This window comes from Lontra canadensis, unplaced genomic scaffold (genome assembly GCF_010015895.1).
Source record: "Lontra canadensis isolate GAN:19392208 unplaced genomic scaffold, GSC_riverotter_1.0 scaffold23, whole genome shotgun sequence".
NCBI classification, from domain to species: domain Eukaryota; kingdom Metazoa; phylum Chordata; class Mammalia; order Carnivora; family Mustelidae; genus Lontra; species Lontra canadensis.
Window position 1 is genome coordinate 1,925,216 of NW_022631017.1, and position 21,608 is coordinate 1,946,823.

The window sequence follows — 21,608 nt, forward strand, 5'->3', positions numbered from 1 at the left end:
CTGGATCCTTAATTAGAAAGATGCACCTGCCCATACATTTCAAAGATTTCCAAGGCCTCTTGAAGACCACCCACGGACCCAATTCCAGGGCCTCTGAGTTTGGAACTCTCAGTCTGGATTTCCTTAACTGCATTTATTAGCCTAGAAGTTTTCAAACTTCTCTCTATATTAAAAATCACCCCGAGAACCTTTAAAAATCCCGATGCTCAGACCACACCACATTTTCGATTAAATTAGAATCTCTGGGGTGGGTCTATTCATACATACACATGTTTTCAACCCTCTAGGTTATTCAAAAGGGCAGCCAGGTTCGAGAACTAAGTCACTGGTATAATTTTGGCACGCCTCTGATCTAGGTGTTCCATGGTCGTTGGCTGTTTTTAATCACTGTCGTCAAAAACAGCAGAACGGTGCCTGTCGCAGAAATAATTTACTAAGAATCATGTTAGAAAAAATAAGTAAATTTGGGTCAGGGGCATGCATTCCTCCGCAGCGGCTTGCCTGGGTCAAAAAGCAGCTGCAATTTCTTCAGCCAACGCCAAGGGGCACCCTCTCCCTCCTCGCTCTACCTGGAACGCCTTCCCAGTTCGATCGCACAAAGAGCCCGGCCTCCTCCCGGGTGACATCACAAAGGGCCGATCCCCCGCCCCTTCGGCGCCACCACGTGTGTCCCCGCGCCCCGCGGCCACCCGACTCAGTCCCTCGCCGGCCGGTCTGGGCAGCGGTGGAGGGTGGTTGGCAGTGGCTGGAGGCTTCGCTATGGGAAGTTGTTCCTTTGCTCTCCCGCGCCCAGCCCTCCTCCCTGGTTCTCCGCAGCCGCTGTCGGAGGAGAGCACGGGGAGGCGCGGGCTGCAGCGGCCGCTGCCTCTCTCCGCCCGGGCGGCCGCACCGCTGGGCAGGTGCTGAGCGCCCCCGGAGCCTCCCTCGCCGCCTCCCTCCTCTGCCCGGCCGCCCGGCTGCCGCAGTGCACATGGGGTGTTGGAGGTAGATGGGCTCCCGGCCCGGGAGGCGGCGGTGGATGCGGCGCTGGGCAGAAGCAGCCGCCGACTCCAGCTGCCCGGGGGCCACGCGCCCCGGGCGCCCCTGCGAGCCCCGGGCTCAGCCATGGGGACCTCCGCGAGCAGCAGCACCGCCCTCGCCTCCTGCAGCCGCGTCGCCGGAGCTACGATGATCGCGGGCTCGCTTTTCCTGGTGAGCGCGCTGGGGGACCGGGGATGGCCGCGCCGCAGCCGAAGGCGCCGCTCTCTGGGAGCGGGGCGGGTCCCCGGGCCCGGGCTGCGGGAGGCGCGGGGTCGACCCGGCTGGGGTGGGGGGTGGGTGGGCTTGCCACCCGGGAAGGTATCCGGGTCGTTTGGGGGAGCCACCGGACTCAGCCGGGACTCTGGAACGTTGGCGAACTGTTTTCCTTGCAGTCTGGCTGCGCTGGAGGAGGCGCTAGAGGTGGCCAGCTGGCTTCCTGCGCATTTCAGAGCTTTCCCCCCTACTCGGACCTCTGGTGCCCCCACCCCCCTCCACACAACCCCACAGCCACCGGCCGCTACCCACTCCGCGTGGTGCGGGGCCGGAGCTGCGGTGCGGGGCTGCGAGGGCTGGCGGCGACCGCCGCTTTGTTGCAGCTGCAGTGTCATGTCGGGATGCTACCGCAGTGGGAGAGTGGTACCGGTGCGCGCCTGCTGCAGGGGACCCGGGAGCGCCCGCGCGGTGCATTCCCGAGCAGGGCGCACAGCCCCTCCCCCACCTCGCCTCCTTGGCTCGGGTGGGTCCCAGTTTCTGCACGCCAAGAAAAGAACCCTTAGACCCACTCTCAGGCGCCTCCAAAGCGCCGGCTGCCAGCCAGCCAGCACGCGGGCCCTTGAGTGGGGGGAGGGGGAGAGGGCTCTACATAAAGGAAGATGAATTTCTCCAGTCTGTCCTATCCCTTCTTTACCTGTGGCCAGGCAGGTGACCCTGCAAAGTGGAACAGGTTCCTTCTTAAGCACCCAAGGTGCATTTAGTTATAAGGCGTACCCTCTGCCTCGTCCTCCCTCACTTACCTACCTGGTCAAAGCCTGAAACCACCCTTGACCCAGAACTTATCCCCAACTTCCCCCAGATCCTTTCCCCTTTCTTAAAGTTAGAGGGGAGGGTCCGGGTTAAGTGGAAGAAAATTTATATGAGATCAAACCCTTAAGCCACCATAAGCTTCCCATGCCTATGTTTCTCTGCAGGGAGAACAGAGATTCTTAGCTGAAACTCACACAAAAACAAAAGACAAGAGCCTATTTTCACGGCAGGGCTGTGTAAGGGAAAGGCAGGCTTGCTGTCTCCTTCCCAAAAAGGGCTTAATGCCTGGTCAGCCAAGATCTCTTAGATCCCAGGGCATTGCAGTTGCTATGGCCTGGGAATTCATCCTACAGACGCTCTGGTTCCCTGTGTGAGTGTGGGTTTTAAGGGGGAAAGAGAGACTAAAGAAAACTTTGGTGCTGTTAGCATTTATAATGAGGCAAGTCCCAGTCGCCTTTCAGAGACTTTCTTGCCCATTTATAGTAATGGCAAAGTCAAGATCTGTATCCTTGAAACAAGTCTGGGGGGCTGCTGAACAGTAAGTGGGGAGTGTCTTCTAGTAATGCATCTGGATTGACAATGTTGGTGTGTAGAGAAACCCATTTCAGTCCATGACCCTAACATCAGTGGAGTTAAATCAATCCTTGAGTTTCCTCCTTCCATCTACTACTCTACCTGCACCCCGCCCCCCACCCATGCCTATCCAGTTCCTCTAAATATCTGATCATTACATGCCCTACAAAGTGTAATCCTAGATTAAATCCTAAGTCAGTGTGATATTTCATTCATTTTACAATTGAGCATGAGGTAGATGTTCCAAAGTAAAGTCTCCATGTAAGAAAGTGTAGGTTGCTTTAACCAACTGAGAAAGAGCTCAGTTCCTTTTCTGAAATCATTAAACTCAGTTTATTGAAAAATTGTGCACTGGGTTTGCAACTAAAGACCTGAGAATTTAAGTTTCGCTGTCTTTTTTAAGAAATGAAATTTGTAATGGAGCTTAGAGGCAATCTCACGTTGTTAACTAATATAAGAGTCCTCCTTCTCCTGCTAACTAATAGAAAGGCTCTACTTCAGTCCATGGAATGCTTTGGGGTTGATCCTGTTGTCCTGAAGGGTGATGGAGAGGATGTACCAGGGATCACCAGGGATTTTGCTGTAACCTTGATGTAACCAGGATGGGGAGGCAATGTCTTTTCTTTTTTCCATCCCCAGTCTACAAGCTCCAGTCCTCAGGATAGACATTGTTCATGTATAAAACGATGCTATCATGATATTGGTATAAGGATTATTTATCCCACTGGGATTCTTAGCCATGTGAAAATGACAGACACCAGGCACTGGAGCCCAGCTAAATAGGGCAAGTACTCAGAACACCGCGGGATAGCAGGGACGTTAGTGCCCTACCCATCTATTACAGTTAGATTAAAAAAAAAAAAAAAACTCAATAAAATGTCCTGTTTATTATGGCTTCCAGTTACCATCGTTTTTCAAGTATTTCCTTTTTTGTGACAATATTTGTTATTGTCATCATTTTTGACACTTTTTTCTCGTGACAACCAGCTAACTGTATGAAAGAGAACTTTCATATGGTTTTAATAAACTTTAAAAAAACACATGCTACCTAACATATATTGCCATATATATATACATATATATATTACTATGTGTCAGCATATAACTGTGCTTTATATACAGTATCTCATTTACTTCCAACATCTCTGTGAAGCAGGAAAGTGTTATCTCCATTTCACAGATGAGAAGATGTAGGCTGGGCAGACTTCATTGCTTTGTTACTGGCCACACAGCTCGCCAGTGATGACTCTCGGGCCGGGAGCCGAGAGCACCTGACTCTTCAGCTCATGCCCTTGCTCCCTCCTGTGCCACATTGCCTATTTCACAACTCCAAATTGCTAGACGATGAAATGTAAGGGCAGAGAAGGCTCACTGGAGCAAAGTTGAGACTGGTGGTTTGGTTTGTTGCAGAATATTGATGAGAATTACATGAGTGCTTTTGGAAGAAAGTGTTCTTGCTCCTCGTACTTCTGTTTCCGATGAGTTGGGGTGTCTGCATGATACTGGGAAGTAAACCACGAATGGAAACATAAAAACTTATGTGTTCCAGGCCAAAAGTCTGGAGGGGAGATAAGGGAAGCCTCTAAGTTTGTGTCAGTTCTCAGAAATGCCCTAGAAAGGCTGTCCAGAATGACAGGACACTCTCAGATGCCTCTTGCCCCTAGGGAGCTTGCTTTGCCTGGACCCACAGAGTGTTGGCAGTGAGGCAGTCCGAAGAGAAGGGAACCATATGGATAAAGTCCCATGTTCGCAAACCTACGCTGAGCACCCACTCCCGACAGGGGCACTGTACTAGGCAGTGGGAACCCAGGGATGAATTAGGATTTGGATCTTGCCCCACAGGCACAGTTTTTATGGTATGTAAAACGTACCTGGCTATCACGGGGGGGCAGTTGGGTTTCATGAGCTGATATGGAATCAGTGGATGAATGTATTCAAAGTAAAATACAATATGTGGTTGATGTTAAAATCTTTAAACTACTTACAGTAGCTCTGGGCTAGTTTAGTTAATTTGAAAGCTGGCAGAAGAAAAACCTTCCCGAATCTCAGAATAACATGCACTAGCATTGGTAGGGAAAGCCACTTATACTCAGAATAGGGAGGGCTGACATGTACTGGAATGCAGGGTTTCTATCTTATGCCATGAAGCCGCCATCCCTGTTGCCAAAACGTGGAGGATCAAGCTTTCGAATTAACTAAACTAGCCCAGAGCTAGCCCCAAACCCACAGACCTCCAGTGTAAGTCAAATACACAATCAAACCAAATCAGCATGAAAAAAAAATTCCTTGGGATGGAATGTATATTATACTACTTTACATTGAAGAAAAAACCCGAGACTGAATAGATGTAGATCCACCAACCAGCTAAAGGACATATTTTAGTGTGACCACATTTGCACAAAGGCAAGCAAGCTTGATGTGGTCCAAAGGGTTAATGCCCTGTTTTCAGGACTGGGCGCAGAAGGTGCCTCCAGGTGTGCCTGATTGGATAGAGGCAAGGACCACCTAAGACCACCTAAGTAACAGGTGGTCTGTGTGATTAGTGCATCATAGATCAGAATATGGAGACATCACACTTGAACTGTACCTTTGACTCCCATCTGCGAAGATGAAGGGTAAAGCTTCTTTGGTGACTCCATAGACAAGCTGTAAATTGGTTTTGTACTCTGCTGGCCCTTTTTAAAGCATAATTGACTTAAGGAACCTTGACTGATTGACTGATTGATGCTGGGAAATGGTCAGAAGCGTCACCAGGCTATTCAGGAGCCCACATGAATTGAGTGACTTTTTACTGCGTAAGTGGCGATGTCTGTTTTCCAGTAAGCCCTCAATGCTGTTGGCCTTCTTCCCCCAAACAGGCCTGGCAAATTCTGCGGAGGCCGGGTCACCGGCAACTTCCTGGAAAACTCAGATGCTTGCTCTTCTGTGACAGAAGGAGCCCTGAGTATGTCATCGCCTTTGGGCATGTGCCCGATGGCCATTTGAAGCTGATTCAGTCTGGACCATCAGGCGCAGATTCGTGTGTTTGATGGAATGAAACCTGAAGCCTTAATATAGGAGTCAATTTATCCCCCAAAATTGAATCCCCGTTTGGCGTGAGGACACTGGGTTTTGGTGCTGCTGGGATCGTGGCTATTGAGCTTTGATTTTTTTGTTGTTTGTTTGTTTTTGTTAGGAATGGGGGTGCAAATCATGAATAAATATGGGCCTTACCCCAGTGTTTGTATTTGTCAAATACCAAAAAATAAACAAAGAATCCTAAATTGGCTTGAATGCTTGTAGCCATCTGGCTTTGCCCCCAGCTTCCATTTCCAGGCCGAGCCCAGGGGCGAGGAGCCGGGCAGAGGTTAGAAGCAGGGAGGCACCTGGCAGATGTCAGGGAGCGTGTGTTCACCTTGGCGCTGCAGGGAGGTGGAGCGCACTCATATTCAGGCTGTTGATTCAAAGCTGTGGTTTCAGTGATACGAGGCTGTTGACCTCATTCTTCAGAGGGGGAAAGGCCGCCAGGAATGGTCCAATCTTCCTGGATTCTGGCTATCCAGATTCCTCCCCCTCCCCAACAGATGACAGCACGTGGAAGGTAGAGACTGACCCTTACAGTGGTGGGAAGGTTTGCTCAGAGTGACCTCAGGCAGGGGGAGGCTGGGCCTGGTGGAGGGGAGGAGTCAGCCACCGAGCTAAATGGAGCCCCATCTCCTCTTTAGAAGATTTGAAATTTGTGTCAAAGGCTTTGTTCTAAACTAAAGAACAAAACCAAATCCACAGAAAAAGAGCGGGGGCTTGGTAAGTGAAGTCCTAACAAGGCTCATTCTCTGATCTTTACAGAATTTTCCCGTTGCTCTTCTGCCAACGGAAGGGCTTGGCAGATCCACGGCTTGGAGCTGTATGCAGATCCGTTTTGGGAGAAGAAACATGAATTTAATGGCTTTAGGAGGAAGGGGAGGAGTGAGTCTATGAGTCCTGGATCACATGAGAGCCACTGTAGATTCAAGAGGGCTTTCGAACAGAAGCCCAGAAGGGAGGAATATTAATGGCTGTTAATATTAATCATTTATATTGAATTACTGAGCTCGTATTAATTGAGTCCTTACCACTGACATTGTGTTGAATACCTTCTACAAAGGATCCCTGTAAATCTTTCAAGTCCATGATGTAATGGTATTCACCCCATTTGGTAGATGAGGGTTTGAGGTATAAGAGGAGTCAGTTAAGCAATCAGCAGCTTCCAGAGAGAGGATTCACATCTAGGTCCCAGGGGCTTGATATACATTGCTTTTTTTCTGCCAAGTTGTGGGAGGAGACAAATAACCTTAATTTACTGGATTTTTTTTTTCCTTTTTCATTTTCTTTTTTTTTTTTTTTTAGATTTTATTTATTTGTTTGAGAGAGAGAGAGAGTGCGAGTGCAGGAACCAGAGAGATCGCAAGTGGGGGGAGGGGCAGAAGGCGAGGGAGAAATAGACTCCCTGCTGAGCAGGGAGCCCAATGCAAGGCTCCATGCCTGGACCCGAAGATCCTGACCTGAGCTGAAGGCAGATGCTTAACCGACTGAGCCACCCATGTGCCCCTGGAATTTTGTTTCTTGTTAAGGGGCTGATTTTACCTGAAAGCTGAACATTCCCTTTCTCCCTGGGAAGCAGTTCGCCTCCATGATGGCGCCTGGAAGTTTAGCCAGAGGAGCCAATTCTGTAAGGGAGAGCAACCTGCGGGTGCGGATTGAAAGCCGAGGGTGTGGAGCCACTGGCAAGCATTTTCCTATGGTGTGACTCTGACAGGCAGTGGTGCCATGGTGAAGATGGAAAGATACTCTTGCAAATTGAAAGGTTAAAAATAGGGAATGGATGCTTTGCTTGCCTGCTAGTTGGGTCATTTTGAAAAAATATTTGCTTAGTGAGTAACAGTGTGACATGGGTTCTGCTTAGCAAGGAGTTTTCCCTCACTTCTCCTGAGAATTTGACGACCGGGGTAGGGCTTTCTTTGCTGCCAGCCTGATTATTTGTATGGGATTAGAGCATACGTTTGTCTCATCTGTTACTAGTATTTACTTTGTTAACTTTTGGGGTCTCATAGAAACTGGTCTGACGGCCCGATGTGCTTGGTCCCATAAGTCATGTTTTTGTGCATGGTTTATTAGCGTTCTTGTCAGCAGGCTTTTAAACTTGTCTCTTCCTAGATTGCAGATGCTGAGCAGACTAAAGAAAGGCAAAGAGTGAGAAGAAACTTAATCATTGGTTCTGGGAAAGAGGATGGAATTCTGCTTTCCCAAGGAACACATGAGACCAGACTATTATTTGACTTCATCCTAGGTATGGCCAGGTCAGCGTAACCAGGATTAAGAGAAATGGAGGGCAGGAGGTGGAGGAGATCCAAAGGCACATGGTGATAGGTTTCCAGAATAATTTAACTGGTTATTATTCACTCCTTGCTCTTCCTTTACTTCTGGGAGTCCATGGCTCCTCTCTCCTTTTTGGTTTGAATCTTGTGTATCTGGTCTAGGAGAAAAATACCAAATTAGACAAGGTTTGGATGCTTCATTCCTCATCTGGAATGCTCAAGGCCGATATCGTTATCCCCATTTCAGCTTCTTAAAGACAACATACAATGTGCTATTCATCTTCGTGTTTTTGGCTTGATGCCCTGACGCATACTAGTTAAGCAATAAATGATCGCTGAATGAATTCCAGAAGAATCTTGCTCTAAACTAACTGTTCATTCATTCTAGACAGGTTAAAGGTAGTTGGATCTTGAGCTACATCTCAATACTTTGAGCTACAGCTGAAGGGTATTTGAGTTATTAACAAAGAACATTTTAAACTCAAGCAAATTGGCAACTAGAAGAACCTAGTGGATATGGATTTCTCTTCCCATTCATTTTTATTCTTTGACACTACACAAACATTTGTGTATGGTAAAAACTAATGTCTACATGCTTGCTTGTAGTGTGTAGCTTGTAGCAAGAAAAAGCTTGCTGCTTTTCTTTATGTAGCTATTTTATCTTACAGAGATATATTTTTCATTCAGTTTAATAAGTATTTCTGGTGCATTGCTAAATTACTTCGCAAAATGTCAGGCATTGCTAGACTTCGGGTATATGATGGTAAAAGGCCACTCGTGGTCCTTCCCTTTTGGAGTTAATAGTTTATCGGGGATGAGAGAAAGGGTGATGTTCTAGAAGAGCAGAAGGAAGAGTACGCCAGTGAGAAGGAACAGCATGTGCAGTGGGCCAGAACCTACATGCTCAGAGAATAGAAAGAAGGCCACCGCGGTTGGAGCTCAGCAAATGGGGGCAAAAGGACTGTGTATTGAAGTTGCGCAGTAGGCAGGGGCCAGATAGGACAAGCCTTTTAGAGGCCTGAACATGTCAGGATGTTGTTGGGTGTACAATTGTAGGCAAGGTTATAATATGATTTTATTTTTATTTTTATTTTATTTTTTCAAGGTTTTTTTGTTGTTGTTGTTGTTGTTGTTTTTTTTTTTAGAGATTTTATTTGTTTGGCAGGGAGAGAGAGATCACAAGTAGGCAGAAAGGCAGGCAGAGGGGGAGGGGGAAGCTGGCTCCCTACAGAGCAGAGAGCCTGATGCAGGGCTCTATCCCAGGACCCTGGATCATGACCTGAGCCGAAGGCAGATGCTTCACCAACTGAGCCACCCAGGCGCCCCTATAATATGGTTTTAAAGAGATTTTTTTTTTTTTTTTTTTTTTAAGATCACTCTGGCAGTTCTGTGGAGAATGGATTTGGAAGGGGAAGTGGAGATGCAGGAGGCCAATTGAATTCTTGTGCAGTTAGCTCAGAGTGGGGGGAGATGATGGTTCTGTGGGGAGTGGCAGTGAAGGTGGGGATTACTAGATAGATTTTAAAGGTTTTGAACAAGGTCTACTGCTGGTGAGACGTGAGAGGGCAGGAGTTGAGGGAGAGCATGACCACTTTCACTCGCTAGTCAAGGCTGACTCCCTGGTTCCTGAGCTGGTGGTCTGATTACTATGAAGGCCAAAGCTGGGGAAAGGGTGGGTGGGCTTGGGGACCCCAGAGTTTGCATGCGTGTTAGTAATTTGAGGTGCCTGTGATTACTGCAGTTCAAGCTTCAGGCCTGCCATGCCCTCTTCCCCGGGTTGGCGGTGGGTGTGTGGAGCCATCCTGCTCTTGTAGGACACTTGGGTTGTTGTCATTGTTCTGCAGGCTGGCAGCACTGATGAAGTTGTCTCTGTACAGATCACTTGCTCGTTTGCCTTTTGGGTTGTTCCCAGAAGTGAGGTATTTTGGGGTATATTGCCCAAAATGGATGCTGGGTCACGGGAAATGAATGAATGGTTTTATGGCTCTAGCAGCACATTGCCAGATTGTTTTTAGAAAGACTGAATTAATTTAGACTGCCACCAGGAACCATAAATGTGCCTTCTAACCCACAAGGCTGCCAGCATTGGAGTTTATCATTTTCATTTATTTAGGCTGCTTTAATATAGATAGGTAAGGGTCCTTGGTTGTGCCCATGTACATCTCAGGAGTTGCTAGGGATGTCCTAAGTTTATCCATGTGATAATTACCTTTGTGATTACTCACATCACCCTTTGTCTCAACTATTGAGTGGAATTTATGTTAACCTCCTGAACATTTTTGTAATAAGCTTTTAGTAGCTGTATAGGATATACATTTTTTTAAAGTAGGTCCTGATCTTTTTAATGTTGGGTTCGTTGACTTTTCTGGCCGTCCCCATTGTGTTGGTGGTGGAAGCTGGGTCCGCGTGTTCTGCAGGATTGTTCATACATCTTGCACAAGTAGAGGATCGCATGGCCAAATACGCTGGGGAGATGCCGGATTCAACAAAGTCACTGTTTTCTGCAGCTCCCCTGCTGGGCCTCCTGGAGCTATCAGCCCCTTAACAGCTAATGTTAATTGTGCCTCTCTGAGGGCTACCATCAAAAGCCTTTCCTCAACTTGTAGGCCAGGGCTTGGTAGAATTTATCTGTAAAGAGTTAGGTAGTATTTTTGACTTTGCGGGCCATGTGATCTCTGTGGAAACTGCTCACCTCCTCCTTTGTACTTTGAACACTGCGCTGGGCAGTACCTAAAAGAAGGGGCGTGGCTGTGTTCCAATAAAATTTTATTTGTGGAGCCCGGAATCTGAATTTCAGATTGACACGTGTCCCCAAATTTTATTCTTCGTTTGATTCCCACCCCCTGCTGCAACTGTTTAAAATGTAAAAGTCATTCTTAGCTTGCGGGCTATAAAAGCGCAGGCATGTGGGGGGAGTGTGTTCGACAGTGTTTGTACCAGGGGTCCTCAGCATCCTGTGGGACTCAGTCAGGAAAACTCACTCCGGAAAGTGCTTGCTGAGATTCTGCTCCATTTGTCTCGAGTGTACTTTGTCAGTAGGAAATCCTTTCTTCTCTCTTGTTCTTTCTCATTTGCTACATGTTATGTGTTAAGCCTTTCTTGAAGGTTTTACTTATTTATTTTTTTTGAGAGAAAGAGAGAGATCCAGAGAGCGGAACAAAGGGAGAAAGACAAGCACACACCACGCTGAGCGCAGAGCCCTGCGCCAGGCTTGATCCCATGACCCTGAGATCCTGACCCGACCCCAAATCCGGAGTCAGTCGCTTGACTGCTCCACCCTTGTTAAGCCATTTTTTGAAGTGTTGTTTGGCCCTTGTTTGTCTTTTAATTCATTACCATGCAGTCTGTATTTTGTTTTGTTTTGTAGAATGCTCCAAGTCTAGTACGGGATGTTTTAGGGCAATAGCTTTATAAATTTGGAGTCTCTGATACACTTCTCAGGAATTGGACATTTGCATTTTAATTGGGGTGTTTTAAAAGATTGCCCAATCCCCCGCACCTGCGTGGCTCAGTCAGTGAAGGGTCTGCTTTGGGCTCAGGTCATCACCCCAGGGTCCTGGCATCAAGACAGAGTTGGGGTCCCTGTTTTGTGGGGAGTCTGCTTCTTGCTCGCTCTCTCACACTCTCTCTCAAACAAAAACACTAATCTAAAAAAAAAAAAAAAAAAGATTGCCTAATCCCAAGGGAATGAAGCTACACTACAGTAATATGCTAAGAAGGAGTGATCATTGAAATAACTAAACTATAGGGGGGACTTGTGTCACGCATGTCCCACGTGCTTCACCTATCTTAATAGTTCTGAAAACAATCTTAGGAGGGTGGGTATTACCATTGTCTATACTCTACTGATGAGGAAACGAAGACACGGGTTGGGTCACTCCCCAACATCGCCCAGCTAGGACCTGGTAGGCAGAGCCTGCCGAGCACACGCCAGGCTAAAAGAGGTTTTGTTGATGCTTTCTTGGCGGAACTGCTGCGCTGGCTGGTGGTGGTAGTTTTGCCTTGGCTTATAGAAAGATTGTATAAATTCTTAGTGAGCACAGAAGAGTATTTCCCCCAAAGCTTTATCGCTGTCTTGTTTATAACGTGGCTTCTCCATGTAAGTGGGGGTCTTAGCTTACAGAAGTAGCCGTGGGCATGGGCGGAAGGACGAAGTCTGTGGTCCCAGGACTCCGTGCCGGGTGCGCATGCTCCTCTGCATTGCAGGTTCCCGGGAAGACAGCATCTGGGTTAAGTTGTGCCTGTTTTTTTCCTTTTTCCAGTGCGCCCTGAGCTTGCCTCCTTCCAGTCCTGGAGTCAGCACATTCTAGCCTTGGCGTTCTTTATATTCTCTGGCATTAACAGCAGTCCCTGCTTTTGCCTTAGCAACAGAAGACTTTTTTTTTTTTTTTTTTTAAGTCAGGGAAGATAATAGGAAATGCAAGAGCTGACCAAATTTATATAACATACCTAGGAACAGTGTGGTCTGTGTTTTGGGGAAGCTTTTACCCTTGGAGTTTTCCTTTTTGTACCCTTCTCTTTTCCCTTCAAATCTGGAGAACTCCTAGCAGTCAGGGTCTTGTTATTGTAAATTTAATGAGATTCTCATAATAAAATAGCCAGATATTCTGGGGGTGCCTCGCTCTGCCTGGCTTTTGCCTTTTGATCATCAGTGGGCATATTTTATGGTCACGTCTCAGGAATAATTTGCTTGCCTTATCTTTGTTATAATATCACTGTAACTGAGATCCCTCTTAAAATATTAGTTTTATGCACCATAAAACATTTTCTGTAGCAAACTCACAGTCCGTCTTCCTGCCTTTATAGCTGGTCATTCTAGAGCTACCTCTTCTTTCTTTTGAAATTTGCTTTGTCCTGGTGTTTACCTTTTGGTTGCTGAACAAGTATTTAGAGCCCTCCTATATCCTGTAGAGTTTGGGATGGCACACTGATATTTAGTGGTTTATCCATTGTTGTCCGTGAAATCAGTTGTCTTGGATAAATGAAATTTTCCAAGTAACTGAAGTTTAAACCAGGACAGAACATAAATGACTTCTGAAGAATAATCTCATTATATTTCTCACAATTACAAGTAACAAGTTAGTGTCATTTCTTACAGGATGAGGGGGGATGTTTTAAATTCTTCATTACATGTGCTTGTCATCGAAAGCACCCTGCTGAGTGTAATTCTTGTACACCAGTTATGGTTCTGTTAAAACAGTGATGTGGCCTTAGGGTGTTTGAAGGTGAAACACACTGTTTGGCCTTCTACTGAAGGGTGCCAGGCAGCTTTACCCCTTGAATTATTATGGTTACACTGTGGAGGCATTTTGGTTTTCTCACACTTACACTTTGGTTTTCTCACTCTTATACCTGTACTCCAGCAACCTCTTCTGCCATCACCCTTTAATTTGTTGCTTCTGATTATTTATGGTCTGAAAATCCATTCATTCAGTCAAGAAAGACTTGTCAGGTAGATCATGAGTTGGGTACTGGCTGTGGGAGCTTGGATAGCATCAGTACGTAAAATAGACTCCTTGCCCTCACAGAGTTTGCAGTCCAGATGGGAATGCACAGCACACCGATAACGTACAACTACAAAATGATGGTAGATGTAGGGGAAAAAAAGGGAGGGGAGAATGGGAAACCTGTTTTAAGTTAGGAAAAGGAGGGCGAGGAGGATCTTTCCCTGGAAGAGTTTGCATTTCATCTTAAGTCCTATGCAAAGCCAGTGAGTTTTAAGCAGGGGATAAAAGGATCAGATTTGGTGTGTGAGTTGGAATGCCAATAAAGGAAGCCAAGAACTCAATACCTATTGGTAGACTCTAGAGGAGGGCTGAGGGTTCCTGTGAATGAATGGGCTCCTGGTCCTGGTACCTTTTGACATTTCTTTGGACTGCTCAGAGCAGGTATTGGCTGGCTTTTTTTTTTTTTTTTTTCTGTAAAGGGCCAGATAATAAATGTTTTAGATCTGTGAGCCATATGGTCTCTTTTGCAACTAGTCAGCTCTGCCATTGTAGTGTGAAAAGGGCTATAGGTGATACTTAAATGAATGGCTGCATTCCAATAAAACTTATTTACAAGAATAAGGGCACATGGGATTTCGTTTGGTGACCCCAGGCTGCTTTGTTTATGATATCTATGGTCTTCATTATTGAGGTGGTTGGGCAAGAAAGGAAATGCAATCTACCTGGTTGTCCCTGGCCTTGAGCTGCTTATAATCATTATGGGAAGATAAATATATGCACCTGTGAGGCCATCAACAAACATTACCAGCAAGATGTAATTAGGCACCAAAATGAAGAATAGAAACAGGAAATGTGAGAAAGAGTTTACTCATCTGCTTGGAATCTGGGTGTCTAGGATGAATTGTAAAGCCTTTGTGGAGAAGGTGGAACCATACCAATACTCATAGATACCTTGAAGGTTCGAGTTCAGTATGACCTAGTCCAACATACTAATTTTACATGCAAGTAAGACAAGGTCCAACTGATCTTAAGGCAGAGCCTGGACAAAAACACGTCTTCTGTTTTCTAAATCTTTGCCCAAGTATTCTTTCTTATTCAGTTCTGGTCCTCCCAGAGGCTGCGAACACTAATACAGTAGACTCATCTTAATAGGGAGGAGGGGTGTGAGTGAGAGCTTCCAAGGTGTGGGTTATATGGAGGTTTCTTTTGTCCTTGAAGGAAGTCATTCTTGAAAGACTGAGAGCAGCATGGTGGTATCTGTTACTTGGGATGGGAAAGACAGAGAAAGGAAATTGGGGTGTGGAGTGGGAAGGCAAAGAGAGGAATATGGAATGCAGAAGAATGCATGGATACCCTGACAAATGGATAAGGAGGCTACTCGCATGTTCTCAGTTGGAAAAAATCTCTACATTAAGATGCAGCCATCCTGTTGAAGAGAACTTGGCCCATTATAAGGAATAAAATAGACTTTGTGTTCTGATAGGGAAAGATTCCCGTGATGAACAACAGCAAATCACAGAGCAGTTTGTATGGCCTGTTCCTTTTCGGTATGTGAGACAAAGCAAACCCAAAGGTAATGGAAACAGCCAACTTGAAGTTCAGGGGTATGTATTATGTGTGAAAGCTCAGATAAAGGTCTGGGAAGATACACACTAAAATTACCTGTGAGTTTCTCTGAGGAGGAGTGAGGTTTAGGTAGAGACTTAAGCATTTTACTCAATTTTATAATTGTTGGAATTGTTCCAAAAAGGTTGATTTTTGTTGTTGAAACAGTAAAAAGTATAGCAGGTTGGGTAGGAGGCAAAGAAAAAGACTCTGACGTTGGAACTGGGGGTTCTCCAGAGGAGTTCTAAGGATCAGGGAAGATTAGAGCCAGAGGGGTCCTGCCTTAGTTCATGGAGGCCAAAACATGGCCAGGGCATCAGAATCACTTAGAAAGCTTAGAAACAAAATACATTCCCAGCTCTATTGCAGACCCACAGTAGTCTCAGATGGTGGGACTGGGGATACAGATTTTTTTTTTAAAAGCTTCCCAGGTAACTGTTTTGATACTGTGTTTGAAGCCTGAGGCTTTGGGGTGAATCTCTGATTTAGTTTGTCTGCCTATGTACAAATGAGAGAATTAAAGATCTTCATCTGGTGGAACCAGCCTCAAGTGCTCTGTTTCCCTCTTGAAGTTTTCAATGACTGTGTCTCCTGATTCAGGAGTCTTCCTAACATTCGCTTTTAGGTATCATCTAAACTTGTTTTTACGTTTTGTAGGGAACATTTTTTTTCTTAAGATTTTATTTATTTATTTTACACACAGAGAGAGATCACAAGCAGGCAGAGAGGCAGGCAGAGAGAGAGGAGGAAGCAGGCCCCCCACCGAGCAGAGAGCCAAATGCGGGGCTCGATCCCAGGACCCCGGGATCATGACCCGAGCTGAAGGCAGAGGCTTCAACACACTGAGCCATGCAGGGGCCTCTGTAGGGAACATTTTTTTAAAAAAGATTTTTATTTATTTGAGAGAGAGTGAGAAAGAGAGAGAGAGAGTGAGAGCTGGGTGAGGAGCAGAGGGAGAGGGACAAGCAGATTCTGTGCTGAGTTCAGAGCCCAATGTGGGGCTCGATCTCAGAACTCTGAGATCATGACCTGAGCCGAAATCAAGAGTTGGACACTTATCCAACTGAGCCACTCAGGCACCAGGAAACATTCTTAAATACTGTTTTTTTGAACGTGATTTACCCCCTCTCCACTGCCCATTGCTTCAGCTCCAGAACTATCTTTGGGGATGATGTTTACATCATTTTTACAAAGTTGGAGGACCTGCTAGTAGGAAAAGTTCTAGTTGTAGACCAACTTTCAGGCAACTAAAAGGCTTTAGGGCAGTAACTTCCCAGGGGCCACCCGTGTCTCTCTTAAGAGAAAGAGATGTTGCCACCTCTTCCCTATAGGAGGGTTTCGGTGATCATGAAGAACCCAAGGAACAGGTCCTCCAGCTTTGTAGCTCAGATGGGTTTTGGAACTTTGGAGTTGGAGGAGATTTTAGAGGCCCCTCAAGCGCCGTGATTTTCAAACTTCTTTAAGGAGCCATCCTTCCTTCAAATGAATTCTAACTTGGCCTGCCTCACCCCTCTTTTGCAAATTGGTGAATTGGAGCTCTTGTGTTTGAGGCAGAAATGGGGAGTTCAGAGCCCTACCTCCGGACCCTGCCATGGGCCCACCGGTGCACCTTCCTGCTCAAGAATGGTGTTCCATCCTGGAGTCTCCTGAGTCCAATTTGAATATATTGATTTTTTTTCCCCTTTTTTTCCTTCCATAGGTAATCATTCACCAAATCTAGCTGCCCTGACCTCTTAAATCTGTTGTGGTCTTCTCTTTCCATGAACCCCCTTAACCCAAGCCACCCCTGAATTTCACCATCTGAGTGGTGTTTTCCATGCACTCTCGCCCCAACCACTTTTACCTTCTGCTCTGCTGCCAGTTAACTTTTTTATTCACAAATGTGTTTATATGTCTCTTCCCCTCCACCCTCCAATATAAACAAAGAGTGACTTCTCATTGCATTTTGGATTAGGATCAAAACGTGGAACCTCTCCAGATTTAACTATGGCTGCTGTGTTTCATTTGAGGGAGAGCTTCATTCTGCTTCATATTTTTGTTGTGGGGCTCCCTCTGCCTAATCTGCCGTCCCCTCTCCCTGCCCAGAATTACATTCTGCTTCTCTGTCCTTCAGAACAAGTCTACACACTTCTGCAGCATCCCTCAGCTGGGAAATACCTGCTCACCTGCCCCTCACAGGACTCTTGTGTTTCTCCTCAGCAGTAATCTCAGTTCTAATTAAGTAATTCCTGATGTAATTAGGTGTTTCCGTCTGTCCTGCTTTAGAAAATGTACTCCGTGGGGCTGAAATAGAGTTTGCAAGGTTCTGTTGTCAGCCTGTGGCATAGTGCCTTGCACACACGTAGTAGGTCTTCAACAAATACCTGTCCAGTGCATTCGTCATGCCTAGTGTTTGCCCAGATCTCATTTCTAGTGTTCAGTCCCGGTGAGATCCTGAGGCATCATTGTTAACTCCGTGTGTAGGAGCTGGAATTGCCGCCTGTAAGCTGGGGTAATGAAAGGTCCATTTACAGAGCCACCTTGTCTAAAGTGGGTTACTTCACATGATGCCGTTAAAGAGCCCCGGGCTTTGCTTTAGTTAGAAACTTGATTGGTTATTTTTAAATGAAGCAGGAACTCAAAAATCTTGCTTAATGAGCAGGGAAGAGTGTGGGTGCTGTGGGATTTGGAGGTGGGTTTTGTGTGCTGCTGGGGGGACCTCTGGTAATTTGGTAGTCGGGGAGGCTGATGGATCCCCAGCAAGTGTGTGCCCTGGGGAAAGAAGGGAAGCTGCAGGAAGACAAGCCCCAACCTTATGCCTGGGCATGTGCACGTGCACACATGCACACACACAAGCTCATACACACACACACAAGCGCACACATGGTGCTGTTCACCACCACCCTGTGCTCGGGGTATGTACCTGGCTGACTGCCCAGCCTCCAGCACAGGTAGGGGGCCAGACTCAGAGCCCACAGCACAGCAGGGTGATGTTTGTCCCCGACCTCCACCCTCTGACCAGATCTGCCCTCTGACCAGATCTCCAATTACCTTCTCTGCTTTTAACTCGCTTGCACAAGTGTAATAACCTGCCATTTAGGTTATTTATACATCTTTCAAATTCTAGAACCCTGTGGCCATCTAAAAGTGCTTTTGCACTTAGAAACTAGATGGGAAGGAATTCGGAGAAATACGGAACAGGGGCCCTTTTGCGACCTCCTGGGGGGTCCTTAGCATCAAGGAGACTGGGAGGAGATTTTCCTTAGGTGCTTGCCAAATGGAACTGGGCTCCACATGACGGCGGTGGCTTTGTGCCCTCCATCTAGTACACCTGCCAGATGCAGAAGAGGGTGGCTGGGCTCATTTTGCAAATTGAGGGACCAAGAACAGGAAAGAAAGCCAGAAAGCAGAAAGGGGAGATTATACAAAATTTACCATTATCAAACAAGAGATTTTTTTTTTCCTTCGGTCCAAAATGCCATTAAGTTTCTCACTGAGAAAAATCAACCACTAGCCCTTTTTTGTGTGTCACACATTAAGGAAAGGATGAACAGATTCTCACAAGCCAGAAATTTGTTTTAGGTATTGTTGTTTAACTGGAGGCAGGTATGGGACAGGATAAGGGACTTCAAGGGAGATACTTTTGACTCAAATTGTTAAATTTTGAGGTGGAGGCGAACTGAATCTTGGGTTAACTTTCAAGGTGCTAATAAGACGGGAGCTCTGATCAATTTTGGAAGAGATTCTTGTTTTTTTCTGTTAGTTCCTGGTACTAATTTGGAAGGAGCTTGCCCTGACGGGCATCTGATCGTACAGGGTGGCCACTATTTTCTTTTTTTAAAGATTTTATTTATTTATTTGACAGACAGATCACAAGTAGGCAGACGGGGGTTGGGGAAGCAGGCTCCCTGCTGAGGAGAGAGCCCGATGCAGGGCTCCATCCCAGGATCCTTGGATCATGACCTGGGCCCAAGGCAGAGGCTTTAACCCACTGAGTCACCCAGGCACCCCATGGCCACTATTTTCTTGACACAGAACCATTCTCCATTTTGTAGAAGACCACGGAAACTTCCCCGTTGGAACCTCTCAATCTTCATTCATGCAGAAAAACTTTCTCTCGATATTCATTCTTAAACATTTTACCCCCTGCCCTCAGAGGGACCTCAGGATTTACTACCACAAATATAATTTCCTATCTCCCAACTTTTCAAGTGGGAAGGTACTATAAAATCCTGTCTCGCTGGGAGAAGTTTCTGTCCTATGAATTAAATTTACTTGGGTGGAGTCCCTGCTGGGCCCAGCTTTGTGCCCGGACCTCCTAGGTGTCTGCAGGTCCATGTTCCAGTGTGACCATAGCCTTTAGGGGCTGAGCGAACATGATATACCTCTAAAAGCAACAACACTGTTGTTTAAAGAAAATTAAGAATTCCAAGAGCCTGCCTCTGTTTTGCAAGTAAAACAAAACCAAAACTGAAAGATGTTTGGCTTTGCATAGACAAAACCTTTGAAAAACTCTGACATTATCACTGAAGTCCATGTGCGTAATCTGGTGCTCTAGCAGAAGCAGCCTGACCGTATTCCATCCCACTTCTCCATTACTTCATCCTGGTACTAAGAAATGACAGCATTTGCGCCATGGGAAGGAAGACAGCTACTCAGCAAGTTATTTTCTTCTTGCATTAGGATTTTTCTCTTCTATGCAGCAATTTAAAAAAAAATTTTAACTTTGAAAAAAAAGATTTTTTTTTTAAGTAAGCTCTATGTCCCCAACATGGGGCTTGAACTCATGACCCTGAGATCAAGGGTCGCGTGCTCTACCAACTGATCCAGCCAGGACCCTCTGTATAGCATTTTGAAAATAAAGAAAAGTGCTTACATGTTCATATTCTCAATTGAATTTTATAATCGATTTGAGCAGTATTCTCAGCTCCATTGAACAGACAGAAAAGAAGGAAGTTGAGGCAAAGGTCATGGAACAAAACCAAAGCTTCATAGCTAGTAGGTCAGGCCCCAGGATGGAATTGGAGTATTTCTCTCCTTCTACTGTGTCACTCCAGTCGTGTTAGGAGGCTGCAGGACCGGTTAGATCTTTAATGGGAATGATGGTGGTGGTGTTGGGATTGTTCCATCCTTTCTTCTCCTCTGTTCCTGTGTAACCCCTTCTCGGTTTTGTTCCTTTTCCCTCCCCCTTTCTTTCTTTCAGCTCGGATTCCTTAGCACCACCACCGCTCAGCCAGACCCGAAGGCCCCAAATCTTGTTGGCAAATACCGCCATGTCGACCATGCCACCGGCCAGGTGCTAACCTGTGACAAGTGTCCAGCAGGAACTTATGTGTCTGAGCACTGTACCAACACGAGCCTGCGTGTCTGTAGCAGTTGCCCTGTGGGGACCTTTACCAGGCATGAGAATGGCATAGAGAAATGCCATGACTGTAGTCAGCCATGCCCACGGCCAATGGTTGAGAAATTACCTTGTGCTGCCTTGACTGACCGAGAATGTGCTTGCCCACCTGGCATGTTCCAGTTTAATGGTACCTGCGCCCCCCACACGGTGTGTCCCGTGGGTTGGGGTGTGCGGAAGAAAGGGACGGAGACCGAGGATGTGCGGTGTAAGCAGTGTGCTCGGGGTACCTTCTCTGATGTGCCTTCTAGTGTGATGAAATGCAAAGTATACACAGACTGTCTGAGTCAGAACATGGTGGTGATCAAGCCGGGGACCAAGGAATCAGACAATGTCTGTGGCCCACTTCTGTCCTCCAGCACGACCTCACCTGCCCCTGGCACAGCCATCTTTTCACACCCGGAGCACATGGAATCCCATGAAGTCCCTTCCTCCACTTATGTTCCCAAAGGTAACTTAACCTCATGTGTTAATTATTTGAAAAAGTCTTTGAGCCCAATGGAACTACCCAACATGGGCTTGCATCAAGGATGTTTTCTCCATTTTGTATATTCCAAAGTCACCCCTTGTAGAAGGGGCTTCCGTTTTGTGGCTAATTTAATCTTTCTTCTTTGGATGTATTAGAAACATTTAGACCCAGATTTTCTGTTTGGGGGGATCAGATATCTAAAAACCAGGTCACATCAAGCTTAAAAAAAATAAATAACTGAGAGAAATAAGGACAGTGCGTGACCTTATGTAAGGCACTTCTTTAGGCCCTGATTTCAAACTTGTCAAATACATGAATGATTTAGATGTTCAAGGTTCCTTCCAGATTCAAAGCTTTACAACATGGAATCAATCCTGGATAGGCATAGCCAGAAGGAAAGAAGGAAGAGGAGGAGAGAATACCATGATGCCTGGAAGGGAGGGATAAATATGGGAACCAAGGTGGGGCAAAAAAGGGGAAAGAAAGTTAGAAGCTTTGGGAAACAAACATGTTTGTAGCCTGCTGAAGATAACTAGCATTCACATCTGGAAAATAATAAGTTTAATTTTTTTTGAACGATTTCAACTTTATGCCCTTCATCGAGTATCCTAGCTCTCTTCAGGATTTTGGGTCTCGGGCAGAGTATAAAATTTATTCTTTTTTCCCCAAATCCTTTTTGGTTAATTTTTTTGAGGTGATTGCCAACTTGAGTTGTGCTTTCTAGCATACTCTTCATGTGTGATTGATTACATTGGACC

At 46.1% G+C, this 21,608-nt stretch overlaps 1 protein-coding gene across 1 annotated transcript in view; it reads left to right on the forward strand.

Moving 5' to 3' along the window:
* Positions 1 to 985: 985 nt before the first annotated feature.
* Positions 986 to 21,608, forward strand: part of TNFRSF21 (TNF receptor superfamily member 21) — a 66,550-nt gene continuing 45,927 nt past the window's right edge. Inside the window, exons 1-2 of the mRNA XM_032861980.1 lie at positions 986 to 1,191; positions 20,184 to 20,832. Coding sequence (XP_032717871.1) covers positions 1,105 to 1,191; positions 20,184 to 20,832 — 736 coding nt within the window. The 5' untranslated portion in view covers positions 986 to 1,104. The remainder of the gene's footprint in view (positions 1,192 to 20,183; positions 20,833 to 21,608) is intronic.